Source organism: Limulus polyphemus, unplaced genomic scaffold (genome assembly GCF_000517525.1).
Source record: "Limulus polyphemus unplaced genomic scaffold, Limulus_polyphemus-2.1.2 Scaffold1067, whole genome shotgun sequence".
Lineage (NCBI taxonomy): Eukaryota > Metazoa > Arthropoda > Merostomata > Xiphosura > Limulidae > Limulus > Limulus polyphemus.
The window spans coordinates 146,562-165,898 of NW_013666677.1; the positions used below are offsets into that span (position 1 = coordinate 146,562).

The 19,337-nt window shown below is 31.3% G+C and overlaps 1 protein-coding gene across 1 annotated transcript; it reads right to left on the bottom strand.

The window, feature by feature from the left end:
- Window positions 1–8,739: 8,739 nt before the first annotated feature.
- Window positions 8,740–18,273, bottom strand: LOC111086401. Its single transcript, XM_022389061.1, has 3 exons — window positions 18,058–18,273; window positions 13,104–13,271; window positions 8,740–8,980 (listed from the first exon to the last, which is right to left on the bottom strand). Exons 1-3 carry the CDS (start codon window positions 18,271–18,273, stop codon window positions 8,741–8,743), a joined length of 624 nt encoding a protein of 207 aa, XP_022244769.1. The 3' UTR covers window position 8,740.
- Between the last annotated feature and the right edge of the window lie 1,064 nt (window positions 18,274–19,337).

Below are 19,337 nucleotides of genomic sequence, written 5' to 3' on the forward strand. Positions count from 1 at the left end.
AAATATTTTCCTCTTAAATTTAAATCAATTTTCAACGAACCTTAGTCCGTTAATCCAGTCTAGTTATTCAGTATTAATATCCTTTAATTACAATTCCTAAAGCTCTTCACCGAATAAAGGTTAGCGACAGTAATCTAAATTTGGAACTGTTGCATAAAGCTGGATTTTAGCCAACACAACCAGTAAAATCCAGACAGTTTTTTAAAGTTTACTTATTCAATATCCGCCTCCAAACAACTATTTGAATATATTAGTTTATATATATATTTTTTTTTGAATAAATCATAAATGACATTGTCTCTAATATTTTTTTAAACACACAAAGATTTTTCACCCAGAATGAATATTTATGTTTGAAATTCTACACTTTTTTTTTTAAATTGTTAAATAAATATTTTGGTGTTATCTCAAAATATGAATTCTTAACGCCAATCGCGGCGCTACTTGTGATAAGTTTAGGCATTTAAAAATTTTAATTTTAGGATGAATTAACTATTTAAGGGTACGAGTCGAAATATCGTTGATATTTTCGCAACTATTTATATAACTGCACAATTAATTAATTTGGGAAATTTTTATAACTTGCACTGACTCTCGCTTTTAAGATAAAGATATCAGTAATGATTAAATACAAATATGTATATTTCGTTCATTCATTCATGTCCATATTTCAAACCCTACAACTAATCATTGAACAAACTATTTAATTAGATTCAAGAGACTTCTCTAACAAAAAAGACAACCAAAGTCATTGGTATATTTACAAATTCTAAACTTAAGAATATGATAAAAAATTAGACCCTTCCCTCTACCTTTGAACACGGCCATTTTCTAAATGTGGGCCCTTCTTCTCAAGATAATGCTACAAGTTTAATTAACTGCAGCATTAGTCTTTCTTTTTCATACTCGATTTTATGATCTTGGTGTAGAAAATAATCTGACTCCAAATCATTTCGAATCACAAATGTAGCTATTGTACCTACACAAACTGGATTCAGAACAGGTGTGGAAGGAGATTTAACCCTACCCACACTCAGTACTGGCAGAACAAATACAAATACATGGGCTAAGTAAATTGCTTATGTAATGGTTGAAGACGGCTTGAATGGGTAATGAAGAAAAACTTTAATATAAGTTTAACATAACATTACCCATTCAAGCCGTCTCCAACCATTATTAGTCTCAAAGTGGGTTCCTCGTCATCGAATTTAAATTGCTTATGTGGTAAGCTTAAGCATCATAAATAAAATCAACTCGCAGGGCTGCTTTACTACTGCTCAAGGGATATTCACACTGTATAAGAGGCATTCACTCTTAATAATAACTAAGAAAACTTGGGATATTTATTCTTAATAAGAATTGTGACTACTAGGATATATACACTTAATAAGAATTGTGACTACTAGGATATATACACTTAATAAGAAGTGTGACTACTAGGGATATATACACTTAATAAGAAGTGTGACTACTAGAGTATATACACTTAATAAGAATTGTGACTACTAGGGATATATATACACTTAATAAGAAGTGTGACTACTAGGGATATGTACACTTAAGAATTGTGACTACTCGAGTATATACACTTAATAAGAATTGTGACTACTAGGGATGTATATACACTTAATAAGAAGTGTGACTAATAGGGATATATATACACTTAATAAGAATTGTGACTACTAGGGATATATATACACTTAATAAGAAGTGTGACTACTAGGGATATATACACTTAAGAATTGTGACTACTAGAGTATATACACTTAATAAGAATTGTGACTACTAGGGATATATATACACTTAATAAGAAGTGTGACTAATAGGGATATATATACACTTAATAAGAAGTGTGATTACTAGGGATATATACACTTAATAAGAATTGTGACTACTAGAGTATATACACTTAATAAGAATTGTGACTACTAGGGATATATATATATATACACTTAATAAGAAGTGTGACTACTAGGGATATATATACACTTAATAAGAAGTGTGACTACTAGGGATATATACACTTAATAAGAAGTGTGACTACTAGGGATATATACACTTATAAGAATTGTGACTACTAGGGTATATACACTATAAGAAGTGTGACTACTAGGGTATATACACTTTATAAGATATCTGACTACTATATTCCAGGTTCCATTCTGTTCTATGAACTATTTCTTTCATCATTTATCAATGCTCATTTTGATGGTCATGACTGCCTGATGGCAAAATTTCCACTGTAACAAGCTTCTTTGAAAGATGGTGATGTCAGTCTTACACTACACAGCTTGACAAACTTTTTTACAGACCCTCACAATAGGTTTCCAAATCCACATTTAAGCAGACCAAAAGCACAGAAGTTCACTGGAGCTGAGTCAAAGGACTTGACAGGTATGTAACATAATGGATTGTTGTGGTTTCAGTTTCTTTAGCCATATTTCTCATGAAACCAGACATTCATTTCGAGCTGTGGCTGGAAGTCTATGAAGCTTTTGTCTACTACTACTAGGAAATAAGCTAAGTTCATCACGATGACTTTGTTGGAACTTTGTAAATACAACAATCTCTTTGTGAATGTTTATCACAGTGGGTGATGTGGATTTGAGGTGTGGTTACAGAGTCAGCTTTCAGCTTCTGAATTAAACACTCTTCGGAAAATGTTCTACTACCTCCATGACGAACAACAAAGAATAAGTTTTCCAAAATTTTGTTTTCTTTGGCTCTACAGTTCTGAACAACCTTACTTTATAAATGTTCTTTTGTTGAAAGTTGTGTAGATATGCAGAAGAGAATATTACTGATCAAACTAAATGATAACTGTAAAAATAAAAACTTAAACAACAGGTGGCAGTGTTGTCAATTTATTTATGTTTCAGGCCCAAGTATTTCTTAGAAAATGCTTGCTACATATTCCACAAGCCATAAGTTTAGCTGTAGTGGCATTGTATGTCGAATTATCAGAATTTACTGTGAAATAAATATGTAGATAATAACCATGTCATCCATGGTGTCAGAGCTCTTATCTATAGTAGTGGGCCACTTGACGTTTTTAAAGTTAAATATTTTATTCATTTACAAGTGACAATTAATATTTTGGGGCAAAATCTTTATTCTTGGAGTCGGTCTTTCATTTGGTAAGTATATATTCCCTAGTTATTAGGTTTTTAAAAAATGTATAAACCACTAAGTTGAAGATACTGAGTAGCTATTTCAAATCCATGTTCATTTTTATGTAAGTCATAAGTTACCAAATGTTTCTATATTCTAGCTTACAAAGAGATATTGACCATGGACCAACGTTATTATTTCACAAAGGAAAAGTGTTTGTATTCTCATTCAGGTCGAGCACTAAAATGTTTGATGTAAAATGAAACAGAACCAAACTAAAGTAATACTATGTCTACCTAGAACTGATATTTCTGCATTATCTTAAAAGATGTTAATATAGTTGAATCCAGCTATACTACATTAATGTTGATTCAATGCTGTATGCTACATTAAATAAATTAATAAACCTTTGGTTAACTTCTGGTTAGTCAGTCCTTTGACAAAACCAACCATACTGTACACAGACAAAAATATATTATAGCTAAAAACAAAATTTCCAAGACTCATAGAAATCATTTCCTTGAGTGTCGAGTAACAAAATGGAAGAAAGTTCTTGTATGTTACTCTATCAGTTTATTTTTATGAATACAATACACAAAACTCTCCTTCCAACACAAATTTGCTAAATCTTCTGTTGGTGTTGGGCGAGATCGTACATATTTAATAACAATGAATGCACAGAACAACTTTGGAAAGAAAATTAGCAACTGAAGAATGATTTACAAATAAATTATGAATATTGTATATTTTGTTATAAACATTATGTCCCAAATTAAGCCCAAAGGAATAGTTTTTCATTTGTTCTAAATAAAATTAAAACCAACTGGTACTTTTAAAAAATACGAGTTACTTCTAAACAATCTCCGCTAATTTAGAAAAAAATTCCTTTTGAATTTAAAAATAATTAACGCAAAAGAGGCGACACTGTAATCAAGTAATATCAGAGAAATCTTTCTTTAATGGTAAATGTTGAACAAAATTACTTCATGATTTAGCATTTTTATATTTACAAAGAAGGAACTTTTCTTCCAAAAAAAAAATCAACATTTTGAATCAACGGTGATAAAATTTCAGTGTGTAAAAGTTATAAACAATATCACCTTTTTCTTAACAGAAATAAAAACATAAACAAAAGTTATCCTGTTCTATGTCCTGATTTTTTGCAAATAAGGAATAAAAATGACTCATAGCTACTGATGAATCTTTAAGTAGCTAGTAATAATTAATATAATAACTTACTTAATAGTCAGATACTCTTGATAATACCTCGCTCACTGAAGTAGACAAAAGCTTCCAAAAAATGTGTCGTTAACAAGTTCACATGAAAATTAACAGTATATACTGGTACATAAAAATTATTTTTTAAAAAATTGCCAATGTTTTATCTTTTTTGTACTTGCAGGATATGACACAAGTTCCACAAAAAAAAAATGAGTAACACATATTCAACTGAACATTAGTTAATTAAAAGAAAAACGGAGTGGAAAGTTCTTCAGACGGTGCATTTAAAATTGGCAAGTACAAGGTATCAAAACCCCAACTTGCAGGCTCGATGGAAGGTCTAGCACCAAAGTGTAGGAAGGTTTGGTTGCTACGGGTGTCATAGCACTTTCCCAGGAACTTTCTTTCACGATAATCTTTTCCTTTTCTTCATTCCATGTGGAAAATACATACTTATTTCAGTATACACTTACATTTATTTAAAAAAATATATAAATTACGAAATCTTCTTATGATATTGGGTTAACTCTAATGAAATCTTAATACTGTTTATGCAATACTTTTTGTATCCCATTTTGAGCTGTTTTTATACTGTTTACTTCTATTTCTAGATTTTTAATTGTGGTAACAAGCAAGAAAACTGTTATAGCCATAGTTCCTCATTTCAGTGAACTCTCACTAACTAAACTGCCAAACTCTGCCAGTGAATCTTGTTTTTAATATAAATATTTATCTTTTAGCAACTAAAAAAAAAACATGATGCTGAATAGATAAAATGTTCACTGTCCAGTAACTAAACTTAGTGGTCAAGTGGATATTACTTTCATTCAGGGATCAAAATATTACATTCCTGCATTCCCAAGGAATTTAACTTTGCTTGAGAAATTTCATCTTTTTTAGTTGGCTTTCCTGATCGGGAATGCGTGGTCCATCTGTATTCCTTTAGTTATGACCAATGAAAGTGAACATATTGAATGGATTAAGTAAAAAAAACAATGAGAAAATGCAACTTTACACGAATGAATGTAATCTTCCTGGCAGCGAGTGTAATTTTATTTCATTACTTCTATCCCTATCATTATGAGACGACATTAAAAATAAAACTAATCTTTCATTTTCTTTTTTTTTAAGTTTAGATAAGTTGAAACTAATTATTATTGTATTCTGGCAGAACCATTATATTCGTTTTAAATGATAAAACGTATTTTAATGACAATAACAAAAGTCTTCAAACAAAATCTTGTTTTAACTATGTTTGAATGCCATTTAATCAGTCAAAACCCCAACAAAAGTCTTCAAACAAAATCTTGTTTTAACTATGTTTGAATGCCATTTAATCAGCCACTCATCAATGTTGCACCTTCACAAGATTGGGTGATTGATATATTTGGCACATTGCTCTATAATTGATTTTATTGTGATAGATAAGCCAAGATCCATTTTCTCTTTCACCACAGTAGATTCAATGGACCATTCAACAATAGAATTTACTGGCAAAAGGTAATGGAATACTGTTACTAGTTGGGACTTATGGAATACATCCGTTATTTTACCTGCTTCAACAGAAATAGAATTTAGCTTTTGCCGTTACTCCTTTTAAACATTCTTGGTAGATGAAATACAAAGATCCATGAATTCATTTTGTATTATTTTAGATGTTCTTTTAAAAACTGGCAATAGAACAGTTAAATAAACCTCATAACATTTAAGACTGTACAATGGATCTATCTATAAATTAACTGTGAAAATTATAAGGGTATTATTATTATACTGGTGAAGCTTGTGAATATCTATAAACAATGAACACTTAAAAGGAGTATCACATGTAAAAGAACAAATACAAAAATGCTAACTATAAAACAATTAATGGAAACAAAAAAAAATTGTGAGTAAAGAACAAGATGTACGTAAAATAAAAATTATGTATGCATTATTATTAAAAATATAAAAACCTAACATATAAAAGATGTCCCCTTTATCTTTATTCAATTACCTCTACCACACTTGGTTTTTGTTTAAATGGTAACATACAGTCTTTTTTTTTTAACCAACTAACCAATTTTCCTGAAGAAGTGAAATGTCTTATATCAGGATTTCTTTTGAGTTGCTTGTGAGAAGCTGAATTTTTTACTGAAGTTTAGAGAAATGCTCAAGTTTACTCGTTACTGTAATTAGACAACTGTTTACACAGAAAGAAAGAAGTGCAATAGATGTTTTAACTGCAATTTAAAATGGTATAGTATCAAGAAATGCAGGCAAAAGCCTTTAGGTGATAAAAACTACTGCTAAAGTATAATAAATGAAGAAAATTGCTATCAGTGTTGAAAACATGGATATCAAAGCTGAGATTATGACAAATTAACAGATGATAAGCTACCAATGAGAATACATCCCCGAGGATGAGTCTCAGAACTCAGAAGCAACCAAAGAGATTATATCCCTGAGGATGAGTCTCAGAATTTAGAAACAACCAAAGAGATTATATCCCTGAGCTTGAGTCTCAGAACTCAGAAGCAACCAAAGAGATTATATCCCTGAGGATGAGTGTCAAAACTTGGAAACAACCAAAGAAATTATATCCCTGAGGATGAGTGTCAAAACTTGGGAACAACCAAAGAAATTATAGCCCTGAGGATGAGTGTCAAAACTTGGAAACAACCAAAGAAATTATATCCCTGAGGATGAGTGTCAAAACTTGGAAACAACCAAAGAAATTATATCCCTGAGGATGAATGTCAAAACTTGGAAACAACCAAAGAAATTATATCCCTGAGGATGAGTGTCAAAACTTGGAAACAACCAAAGAAATTATATCCCTGATGATGAGTATCAGAACTTGGGAACAACCAAAGAAATTATGTCACTGAGGATTAGTGTCTGAGTTTGGAAACAACCAAAGAAATTATGTTGCTGAGGATGAGTCTCAGAACTCAGAAACATCAATGGGGCAACAGATAGCTAATTCACATGCCAGGGCAAAATTCAGCTGAGAATACTCCCTCTGTCCCAGTTTACAAGTTGGTGTATTTACGTGTTGATTGATACTGTTTATAAATATATCACTGGTCGACTTGATCTTATAATGAAAACTGGAAAACTGTCTTCAGAAATGAAGCTTTCTAAACGTTCCACAAAGAGGAAAGTTGAAAAGTACCCTCACTTTGGGAAGTTTCTCTATACAATATGATGCATGGGTAAATGGTACTAAGGATGAGACTTGCTTCAAATAGTTTCACAGTCTTTGGTCAGAAAATTCCTGTGACCTACACGACACTAACACCACCACAGGTTGAATTACGGGAAACCAGACTTCCTTCAAACAGTTTCACAGTTTTTGATCAGAAAATTCCTGTGACCTACACGACACTAACACCACCACAGGTTGAATTTCTGGTGACAATGAGAGAAGCACAAGTTAGTAAGGACAACCAACCAAAAGTGCAACAGAGAAGAATAAAAAAAAAGTGATCCAAGCCAAACGTCATCTACCATGATCTATCAAGAAAACACCTCCAGTGAAATGATAGCAATGATGATACAGGGCCAGATATCATCTCATTTTCTTATCATTAGCCATGGAAGAGAAAACTAACAAAAAAGGTTTTGGTGACAAGATAGTCTAAGGACAACAAGCGAGTGAGAACAGAAGGCTTTGTTAACCAAAATTGTTATTGTACCCTAAGTTTATATAATTCAAAATTGATTTAATGATTGTAATCTCTAGGTGTAAATGAATATTAATGCTGTTAATTTTCAAAAGCTACTTTATTCTTAATTCAAATTTAATATGCCATTATTTTTCTTGAGTAGTAGGATTATTCAAAAGCCTCAAAATTCAGGAAGGGGAAAGTGTTGTGGGAACTTTTGTCAACTCTGACTTCTTCAAAAATCTATATTGTTGCTTAACAAGAAGGAAGTTTAATTAACTGAAAGGCATAATCTAGTGACTAAAACATTACCGAAATTTTAACAAAACGTTATCCGAGACACATAAAAAGCAAGTTCTATTAATCTTAAGGGCTATGTATTGAACTTTAAGATAAACACGTCTACTGAATTATCTCAGAACTTGCCAAAATCAATACATATGTGACCAAAATATATTTTAATTTTATATAAACTATATAACTTATGTATAATAACGTATTTTACTTTTTATATCAGTCTTCAGCTACAAAAGTTGTCATCTGATTACAAAACTAACGTTAGCACTTTAATATACATGTCTAGACATTGTCTGAAATGCAGAAAAATCAAAAGAACTGGGGTTAAGTATACAACATTTTAAACATTTAACATTTTTCTAAGTTTCTAGCACATTTACGATATACTTGAATGAAAAGAAAACTGATTTATATAACTAAATATAATCTTATTACAAATTATTAATCTTAGAATCAAAAATACCTTAAAATAAAGCCTTATTTGCAGGCTTTTGTGACTGACATATTGTTTTTTCAAGTTCAGCAAATGAGATACATAATTTTCTCTTTTGTTTTTTCATTCCAGTAATTGGAAACAATCTGTGAACAATTCGAAGATCTACACGATGCCATCTTGCAATCCTTTTCATACTCTGCCTTCTGGTGCCAGGTGGCCAAGAAAGAACACTAGGTTCAATTACCTTTTTCTTTGTATTCACCACTCCCTAGTTTTAAAATTGTGGAGATGTTATTGAGTTCAATTTAAAATGTTACTCTTTAATGAAAACAACAACAACTAAGACATAAAAACAGTCAACACCAGTAAAGAGTAACTAATATGACAAGTAAATGCTGACTGATTGTTGAAGTTATTCTTACCCATAAACTTGTTTTACAATCGTGACTAACAATCATACAGTAAAAGATGGCCCTTTTTCTCTTTTGAAGAACTGGGACACAGATCACGCACATGCCAAGCTATAGTTTAAACTCTTAACATTTGAAAATATGAAAAGCTAGAAGATTTTATTAAGCCTACTTTGTAGATTGGAGGTTATTCTAAACAGGGTAAAGGCTGTGGATAAAAAGAAGGGTAGAATGAGAGAAATGGTGGGAGGATTTCAAGAGGGCTTTTTAGGAAGAAGTAGTAGTACTAATAGGAGTATAAGTAGTAGATTTAATTATATTGAGTACTGAGCATGTTCTATTAAGTCACAGATTTCAACCTTTAGCTTGTGCAGATGAGGAGGTAGCGGCGAGAAGGAGACAAAAGGAACAGGAATGAAAAACATAAGGAGGTTATAGTTATAGTTGATTCTTTAGAACAGCATATAAATAAACTACTCTGTGGGATAAATAGGGAGAAAAGAATTAGGTTTTGCTATCCAGGGACAAGGTTGAAGAATATAGCTGACAAAGTAAGTGATATAGTAGACGGTGCTAGCAGTGATGGTGTCTCTAAAGTGTACATAGGGGATATTGGGTAAAGGTCAATCGAGAAGCTAATTGATAAGTATGAGGGGTTGATGATGACATTCAAAGAAAAGGGCCATAAAAATTCAATTCTGTCAAGAATATTACCAAGACTTAATCGTGAAGATGAAATTAATGGTAGGTCACTAGGGCTTAACGGAGGAGCAGGTTGGCTGGTTGAATTTGTGGGATCAGTTCAATAGGAAAAGGAAGTTTTGGGAATGGATGGTTTACATTTAAATAGAGTAAGTTTGCAGCTTTAAACTAGGACTAGACAGTGATGACGGCCAGAATAACGAAGAATAAATAAAATGTAAAGATTATTCAAATAAGCACATTCACTCAATTCAGTTAGACAAAAAAAGGGTTACAAAAAACCTATTCAGTTCAGTAAGATTACTTTCACAGTTATAAAACTGATGTAGAAATTCTAGTTCATAAATAATTAACTTAGGTAGCTTTAATATAAATGTAAAATACATGAAGATAAACATGATATTCTCAAAACTTGCCAGAATCAATAGATAAGTGATACATGTATATTTTAGTGTTGTATAAAACTAACATGAACCAAACCAGTTTGTCTGTTAAAATGTTAAGAATGAATTTTACCATGAAAGCTAATCTATCACTAAAACATGTATCAATCATCTGATGCAGAAACTTTTACTTCAAAACGTAACTGTCTATACCAAGTGTGGGCAATAATTTTCGTAGGGATCCACTCCACAAATGTTGGTAAGTCATCATGGGCCACGCATTTCTATTATATTAATTAAATTACCTCAATATAAATTGTATAAAGACCCCATTATGTTATCTCCACAACTGCCAGAAGTCGTGGCAGGCAGGACAGAAATGTTAGATGGACCGATTCCGGCCCATTTGCCCACCCCTGGTTTAGAGTGACTGATATGGTTCAAACTAAATATAATTAGAACTAAATAAAGTTGATGCATATATTTTTATAAATATACTTATTTTACTTAAAAAACTAAAGAAAGTTCCATTAAAAATGCATTTTTGTAATACTAGAAATTATAGATAATTCAAGAATAATTTAAACATAAAACCTAATTTACAAACTTTTGTTACTTACAAATCGTTCTTAAGAGTTCAGCAAGTGATGTTTAAATCTTTTAACATTACTGTAATTCTTACAAATTTAATACTGGAGTTAGGGATGTCAAAAAATTGAAGGTTCACTCTTAAAACAAAGAAATATAATTTTGTAGTCTATTCGTGTCAAGTTCTCACAGTCTTGAATACAAAACTAAAGTTCAATTAATTACACACTTCATTTCCTTTAGCACAAGTTTAACACAAATCATAAACCACACATACAGCTAAAATTACTTTAACAAGTTACACATGAGCATATTATTGCCAAATGGTAATCCCCCAAAACAACATTTTAACACATTTTTTAGGAAAATATTACACTTCATAAAAGTTATGAATGAATTGAGACTTGTAAAAAGGAAATTATGAGTTAAATATTGCCACCATTTACAAGTGAATCCTGCCTGCGTGTAAAATTTATTCTTACTATTTGATCTGCCTTTTGAGTCTAGTTACTGAAGGCCTTGTTAAACATTCTCATTAATCATTATAATGATGAAATACTGAAAATATTTTTACTAAAAGCTTAACTCAACACTTTCTAAATAAGTCAAACAGCTGAATAATTTCATAACTATCAGGATGGGGGGGATCATATAGTTGGATCTTAGGTCAAGAAAAACTACCCAGGGTGACCACTGCTATACCGTGACTGGTCTTTACCAATGAAACATGAGGGAGGACACGATCTCAAGAGATCACCTGACTGATAGTGGAAAAGACAACTGTTATAAATTCACATACTACATGGTAAGGTAGTCTCGGACAAATGTAATGTATATAGAAGACTGAAGATAGAGCAAAATAATATTTTCTTCAAAAATATTATGATAAATTAAAAACTCACCGTATGTTTTTGAAGAGTCCTTTTTCATAGGTATGACTATCAAACTTTCAATCAAAAAGTTAAAAAAATAAAAGACCCAATCCTCGAGTGTTTTCGAACAGTTGACTATTTTTCTTCAGGTAAATATATTACATGATATTCACTAATTAAGCATCAACTAGTTAATCATCAACTTTAATTATCTCGAAGAAGAATAGTCAACTGTTCGAAAACACTGGAGTTTTAGGTCTTTACGTTTTGTAATTCATTGTGCCTCTCGTGTGCTAACTCTTTTATCAGAAACTTTCCCTAGCCCATTAGTGAACGGTGCTCGATATAAGTGGATTAAAGACCCTAATTCTAACAGTTAGACTTGCAAGTGAAGGCAAGTATATTCTGGAGGGTAGCAGAAAGTACTGGTAAATTACACTTGCTCATTTGCAGATGGATGGTAAAAACCAATGGGGAGGTGTCATAAATTTGTCTTAAAGAGATTTCAAACTTCATAGTCTTTATCTTCTCAGAGAAGGACAAGCTCCCTCCCAGGCTCTACCTTCTTTGTAACTCTACAATATACACTACTTTGCCACCTTTCAATATGCTGGAACTACCTCTGATAAGTTATATTTTTTACATAAGTATCTCATCTATTTAAATGTTTATTAATTACTAACTGCCATTTTAAAAAAAACTTGAGTAAAATCTAAGATTAAACTTCTTTTTTTTATTGTATTATGCCCTCAGTAAAAGATGTTTAGGCTATCGATATATCAACAGTTACAAACAAACCTATCAAACTATTTTATGTAAAAAAAAGGGTTCAAAAACATCCAAAATATTTTTTCTTTTTTGAAGTAATATCTAATTCCATTTGTTGTTACTTAAATAATTTAACTTTACTGTAAAGTTAAACATAACAGATTTCCCAAGTATCACACAAATTCAACAACACTTTGAAATGCTGTACTTTTTAATATCTTCTACTAGATTAGACTAAATTAACAAAGATTTATCACAAATCATCTGTTAAAACACCCGAGCTCTTATAAAACTGAAATAAAAATTATTCCTTGTATGTAAGTTATTAACTTAAAGTGCGTGAAGAATAATGTAGCAAAAAAATTAACTGTCACCGATATAATTAGAAAACTTACGAGAATCAATAAATATGCAGCTCAAGTAAACTTCAGATTTATATAACATTAAAAACACAAAACTAGTTTTTCTGCAGTCTTTTAAAATATTAAGAATGGCTTTTACTGAGGAAATACGTCTTTAAATGTAGAATATATATCATCTCATCGTAGAATTTATTTTAAAACTCTACACACTGTCAACTAGGATACAATTCATAAACATCACAAAAGCAAAACCCAAATTTTCAAGTTTCTATTACTTACATGTTTTTTAAAGTTTCTATTACTTACATGTTTTTTCAAGTTTCTTTTATTTTTAGGTTTTTTCAAACTCAACGAACGATCCTTAAGATATTCTAAGTGTTCCAAACTTGAAACTTTCCCAAGTTTAGGACAGACAATGGTGTTGCCATAATACCGGTATGTAACCCTTTTCTCTATTTTCCTTCTGCTACTGATCTGTTAAGAATGAATTCAAGCATTAATTTCAACTGTTCTAATTTCTTCTCTGTTTGAAAATTTTGAAGACATTACTTCGGTCACTTAAAAAAAAGAAGTGAAAAACAAAAGTAATTTGAAAAAGTATAAATATTTCATATCATTCTGCAAACTAACTATTTTTTCAGTCTATTCAAGTAAAGTTCTCACAGTTTTGGTGAATCAATAAACTTCAAGTATGAAATTAATATTAAACTTTTAGTCTATGATTATAAACTCAAATTATCATCACAGATACAAAAAAAAAGAAAACTCAAATTATCATCACAGATACAAAAAAAAGGAAAAAAAGTTCTTTGTGAACAGGTTTTCATCAGGGAAAACATCTTAGAAAAATGTTGTTCTTTATAAAACCTACAAACATTTATGAATGAATGAATGTATTTACGATCTTAAACACACTATGAATTAATAAAATGACCTAGCCATTCTGGTAATGAAATCTGAACAATAAACAAGAACGCTTAAAAAAAATGTGAATAGTTTTTAAATTTAAACAATTATTGACAAAAATGTGTGTTTGTCCACTTATAACTAATGAACTGCTGGAATGATTGTCACCAAATCTGTCATGTATTTTCAGGGCACTGGGGAGTGACACGGGTGTGTGTGTGTGTTCAAACCTAATTTCATATCTTCCTTGTGTGTGTGTGTGTGTGTGTGTGTTGAAATCTGACCATCATGACTTCCTCGTACATTGTATCTTCTTTCAACTGTGGTGAACTGCTAGAGAGAGTGTCACAAAAACTTGCAGGTACCCTTAGGGCCTCCCAGGAAATTACATAGGGAGACTGTGTTCCAATCTGACTCCCCCTCATTCCAATCTCCCCATACATGGAATAAGTACGTCATGTAGTACAAGTTCATTAAATTTTAAGAGTCTTAATATGTTTTTATGTAGCTAATATTCACTGATATTCACAATAGGCCTAATTTCACAAATACTACAATAAACAGTCACTTACTTGTTAATTTTCTCTCAACCTCCTGTAGCCAATAAAATTACAAACATCTAAATTAAAAATCCTGCAAAGATAGCTTACAACAATATATATATATATATATATAAATAAAGCATAGCTAGAGTCGTTTAGTTGACTAATGAGAAACAGTTTTAAACCTGTACAGGGTAAACACTGGCTTGTTAGTTAATATGTTTTGTTTTTTTTATAAATCTAATTAGCACAGTTTTCTTAAATTTTTTTAATGCGATCTGATTACCTATAACTTTGACATTTCAAAAACAATTTATAACATAACGACAAAATATAAGGAGAGAAAATGTGTTCTTTGAGCCAACAATTTAAATTGTGACTCATTTCTCCTATAAAAACATTTTGAATAATCTTCACATTTAATCTGATAGACAGTTTTTGGGTTGGGAGACTTCCAAAATACATTTGCAGGTGATGGTAGCAGAAACAGAGGTACAGAAAAGTTAATATTTTTAAACACCAGTCATAAAAAACTTGTTATTTTATCAAGCTTATGCTCTTAGCAACAACTCTCTAGAATTACCTTTAACAAAGTTGAGTTCTCTTCAGAACTCTAGATGGAATTCACATAAAAAAACAACAACATGAAATATCGCTATCATTTCAGTTACCTTGTGTGGTAGACTTTCGTCAACTTTTCTTATATTTTCACGTGTTTAATAGTATATTATGTCAAATCTTGGTAAACCTATTTCTTTTTACATCCTCGAATAACAACTTACACAAAGACTCCTGCATATTAATAGCTTGGCATACTGTCCTTGATACTTAGAATCTGAAAAACAGAATGTATTATATACTTTTTCTAATGAGAATAACACGTTCATTTTGCATGTCTGCAGGAAGTTGTTTTATGGAGTACATAATGCCATATTTGCTAATTCTTTAACATAAAGTAGTAGAGCCAACAACCTTTTGAACACAATGGACAGGTACATTTGTTAACAGTGATATCAGCAATTTGAACATTTCTTACCTTTTGAACATAACAGCCAGGTATTTGTTAAAAGTGAGTGATAACAGCAATTTGGAAATAATTCCAAAAATGATTTGTGGAAAGTAAAGGAAAACTAAACTAATGGTATGTACGCTTGTGATATAGGAATTTAAAAAAAATTGTTTAGTTAGTTTCTATGCAGTTTCGGTACATACACATGGCATAGAAAGGTGTTGATGTTGCTTTGTTAATTTGTTCTCTATAGTAGATGATGTCTCTTCTGCCCATGGGGATATTGCAGTAGCATACAGCTTACAGGTTGAAAGGATTAGTGGCTGTAATGTCCTCTGCTAACCAAGTTGACATTATCTGACTGTCAATTGAACAAAGAAAGCAAGTTCACTTGTAGAATTCAGGTACATACGATCTAGAAAGGTGTTGATTTTGCTTTGTTTATTTGTTCTCCACAGTAGATATTGTCTATTCTGCCCAAGAGGATATTGCAGTAATATACAGCTCACAGGTTGAAAGGATTAGTGACTGTAATTGCCTTTGCTAACTAAGTTAACATTGTCTGAATGTCAACTGGACAAAGAAAGTTAGCTCATCTGTAGAATTCAGGTAAACTTTCTTAGTTCACAGAACTCATTGGAGTTCTTTGAGTAAAGACATATTTTAAGATCAGCACATTGAATTCGCTGGAAGTCTATCTCAAGAAAAAGAAAGCTGTGGAGCTAATCACAATCAAGTAGAAGTGACTATCATTTTACATGCCCAACTACTCATGCTAAATTTTCTTTTTACTTGTTTTATAATAAAGATTGTATTCATTTTATGAAGTTTGTTGAGTCTTATCATTTCACACACATTAAGAAAACTCAGTCAAGTTACCAAACACAGATTACTCCCATTACTTTTTGGGTAAATCTGTTGTAACTAGCAGTTCTAATTATCTACTACTTGTCAAGAAATCAGTTCCACTTCAAAATACCATATATTGTTGTTTTTCAGTGAAGGGAACTATAAGAATTCTTTTGTTTAAAAGTTGGTCTTTTAAGATATCATAAGTACGGTAGTATTTATAGTAGGAATGGGGTGGATATACAATGCATGCAATTCAAACTACTCACTCATATACACCTTTAACACCCAAGTAATAAATCTTTAAAAGTATTAGAGAGACAAACTTAGGTGATAAACAAACCACATACAAAATTATAAGTCATAGAAGCTCTTGAGAAAGTCACAGAGCAGATACAAAAAATTCACAAAACCACAAATTTCTCAATCTCACTGACTGACTGACATTGTTGAATGCTTCTAGCTGTGTAACAAACAGGTTTACGATAGTTATAAGTGCACCAAATAGAACAATAGCACAGAAACCACATCACCAAATAATTAAATTAGTTAACTAATCTATCAGCCCTTAGAATATGCACACCACCACAATTCACACATCACCCAAATGACACTGCACACTATAGTGTGTGCCATCACATTCACAGCACACACACACACACACACATCATTATTTGAACATACCATAATATGATGATATACATGGAGAATATCAACACAAATTAATGAATGATGCATAAGATCATGTCATCTTGTATGAAAAAGTGCATGAACAAGTGGAAAGTTATTAACAAAGAAATGAAAGTGTAGGAATGGGTGCACCAAAAAGTGAGGAAACAAGGTAGGAATGGGCATGGTGTAATAAAACTTCCTCCGTACAACCATACAAGGGGGCATGTCCAACATCTGGTCTATGCCTACTTCATTTTTCTGTGTTCATACAACTTTTAGGTATACACAAAAGTATGTCCATGATTCTTCTACTGTGTATAAACAGTAACGAATCCATAACATCGATACACAGAAATCTCTTCAGATTTTTTTATCTTTGTATTTTAATCCACCTATATAGCTAATGTACAAAATTCTGTTGCCTTCTCATGCAATTGCAAAAGAAGGGACAAGTTGTAAAAAAAACAAAAAACACAAGTTATGGTTCCACACGAATATCTGGTTCTTTTGGTGTTATATCAATAGACTTCACAGTACATGTATTGCCTCCAATAATTTGATTCATAGAACCCTCTAGTCATTGTATGATAAGCATAACTAAGTTTGATAAGTATAGCCCACCTGGTTTATTGTATAGAGGATAGAAAGGATAAATGAAGTAGACATAGACCAGATGTTGGACATGCCCCCTTCTGAGGTTGTATGGAGGAAGTTTTTATTACACCACGCCCATTCCTACCTTGTTTCCTCACTTTTTGGTGCATCCATTCTTACACTTGCAATTTCTTCTTTTCCCATTTGTTCTTATTGATGAAGTGTATGTCTGGTGTTGGAGATTACTGAAACAAAAATCAACTGCTAGTGAAATGAGAGGCTTTGGATGTTGGAAATAATATTAATAAGCCTCACAAATGCATTTTATCATATTGTTATTTTAATGATGATATTTTATTTTGCCTTTTGATAAACTTAAAAAATTTGGACAAGCTGATGAAAACTCTTTGATTTCACACATTCTTATTACATAAAAACTGCTTTATTATAGAAGTAATAAGTAATAAAAAAGTAGTACATAATACCTTAAGCTTTCAGGTAGAGCTAAGGTTTTTAAAAAATAAGTCAGTGAGGAATTTTGTTGGAAAAATATAAAGAATGCTAATTTTTCCAAAATGACCAAATTTTATTAACTGTGTCAATTAATTTGATACGTCTGTGATGAAAACTTGCGTCTATATACAAAGATAAAAGCAGCATACACTTAAATAATTTTTTTTTCACTTACACGTCTGCGAATAATCTTACGAATATCTTCCACGGCAGCTTGAACACCCTGCTGATATCCAGTAATGATGACTCTGTTGTCTGGGTCCTCATTTTTCGGAATGTGTACGTGCACCTTACGTTTTCGTTGGATTCTGGATATTACATATCCTCTTGATCCAATGATGTGTTTATACTTAACTTTGAAGGGCAAATTAATTCGATGTATCACCTGCATTAAAAAAACTTTACAAATAAGTTTAAAAAAGTTTCTTATTTCACCCATACAGTAGAAACTTCTTAAACCAAAATAAAATAAATAAGAAAACATTCCAGTCAGTTGATGTATGTATATATGTACATATTTGATATCAACTTTTATGCTTATAAACTACTGAAAAATTATACCAATTTAAATAAAAAAGATAGCTACCACACTTTCTTGTAAGTTTGTAATCATGCAAATGATTATTTTCCTATATTTCAAAGCAGTAATTTTCATTAAAATAGCCTGCTGTTACTTATTAGAAATTGGATCAAATCGGAATTGATGGTAAAGGAGTTATTAGATGAACCTGTTTAACTTCATTAAAGACCAAAGTTATTTTTATCTTATTAAACTCTAAGATGTATATTACAACTATCAGTTGACTTCTTAAGGTTTAAGGACTGTAATATTTATGTACTGAGATTCTCAAATATATCAGGATTAGAAGTCATGGGATATTTTTATGAACTGGACTGATTCTCACAGTGTGATTTCAGAAAAAGTCCTCTAGTCCCTGTTAAAAGTAAGAGGTTTTTGTTTTTTTATGGAGAAGTTGTTTTCTATGTATATTATTTTCAGTATAAACAAAAGTGAGATAGAATCCAACATGAAAAACTTATATTTCCTACAACCACCTATTCAACTACAAAAAAAGAAAAAAATGAGTAAAGGGCAAAAAAATCAGAAAAACTTAATTTAAAAAAAATGTTTAGGAAAACTAATAACTAGCCTGTAATTTAGTGAGTTGGGCAAATAAATGGCAGACTGGTATAATATTAAGAATGTTGGTGAAAGTTTAGAAACAGAGATCCTGGACTGGTATAATATTATGAATGTTGGTGAAAGACTAGAAACAGAGATCCTGGACTGGTATAATATTATGAATGTTGGTGAAAGACTAGAAACAGAGATCCTGGACTGGTATAATATTAAGAATGTTGGTGAAAGACTAGAAACAGAGATCCTGGACTGGTATAATATTATGAATGTTGGTGAAAGACTAGAAACAGAGATCCTGGACTGGTATAATATTA

Coding starts and splice junctions, on each gene's coding strand:
- LOC111086401 (XM_022389061.1), bottom strand. CDS start 18,273: ATGCAGGTGATACATCGAATTAATTTGCCCTTCAAAGTTAAGTATAAA. Junction 13,272..18,057: donor GTAAGATTATTCGCAGACGT/GTAAGTGAAAAA, acceptor CATTCTTAACAG/ATCAGTAGCAGAAGGAAAAT. Junction 8,981..13,103: donor AAAGAAACTTGAAAAAACAT/GTAAGTAATAGA, acceptor TTTTAAAACTAG/GGAGTGGTGAATACAAAGAA.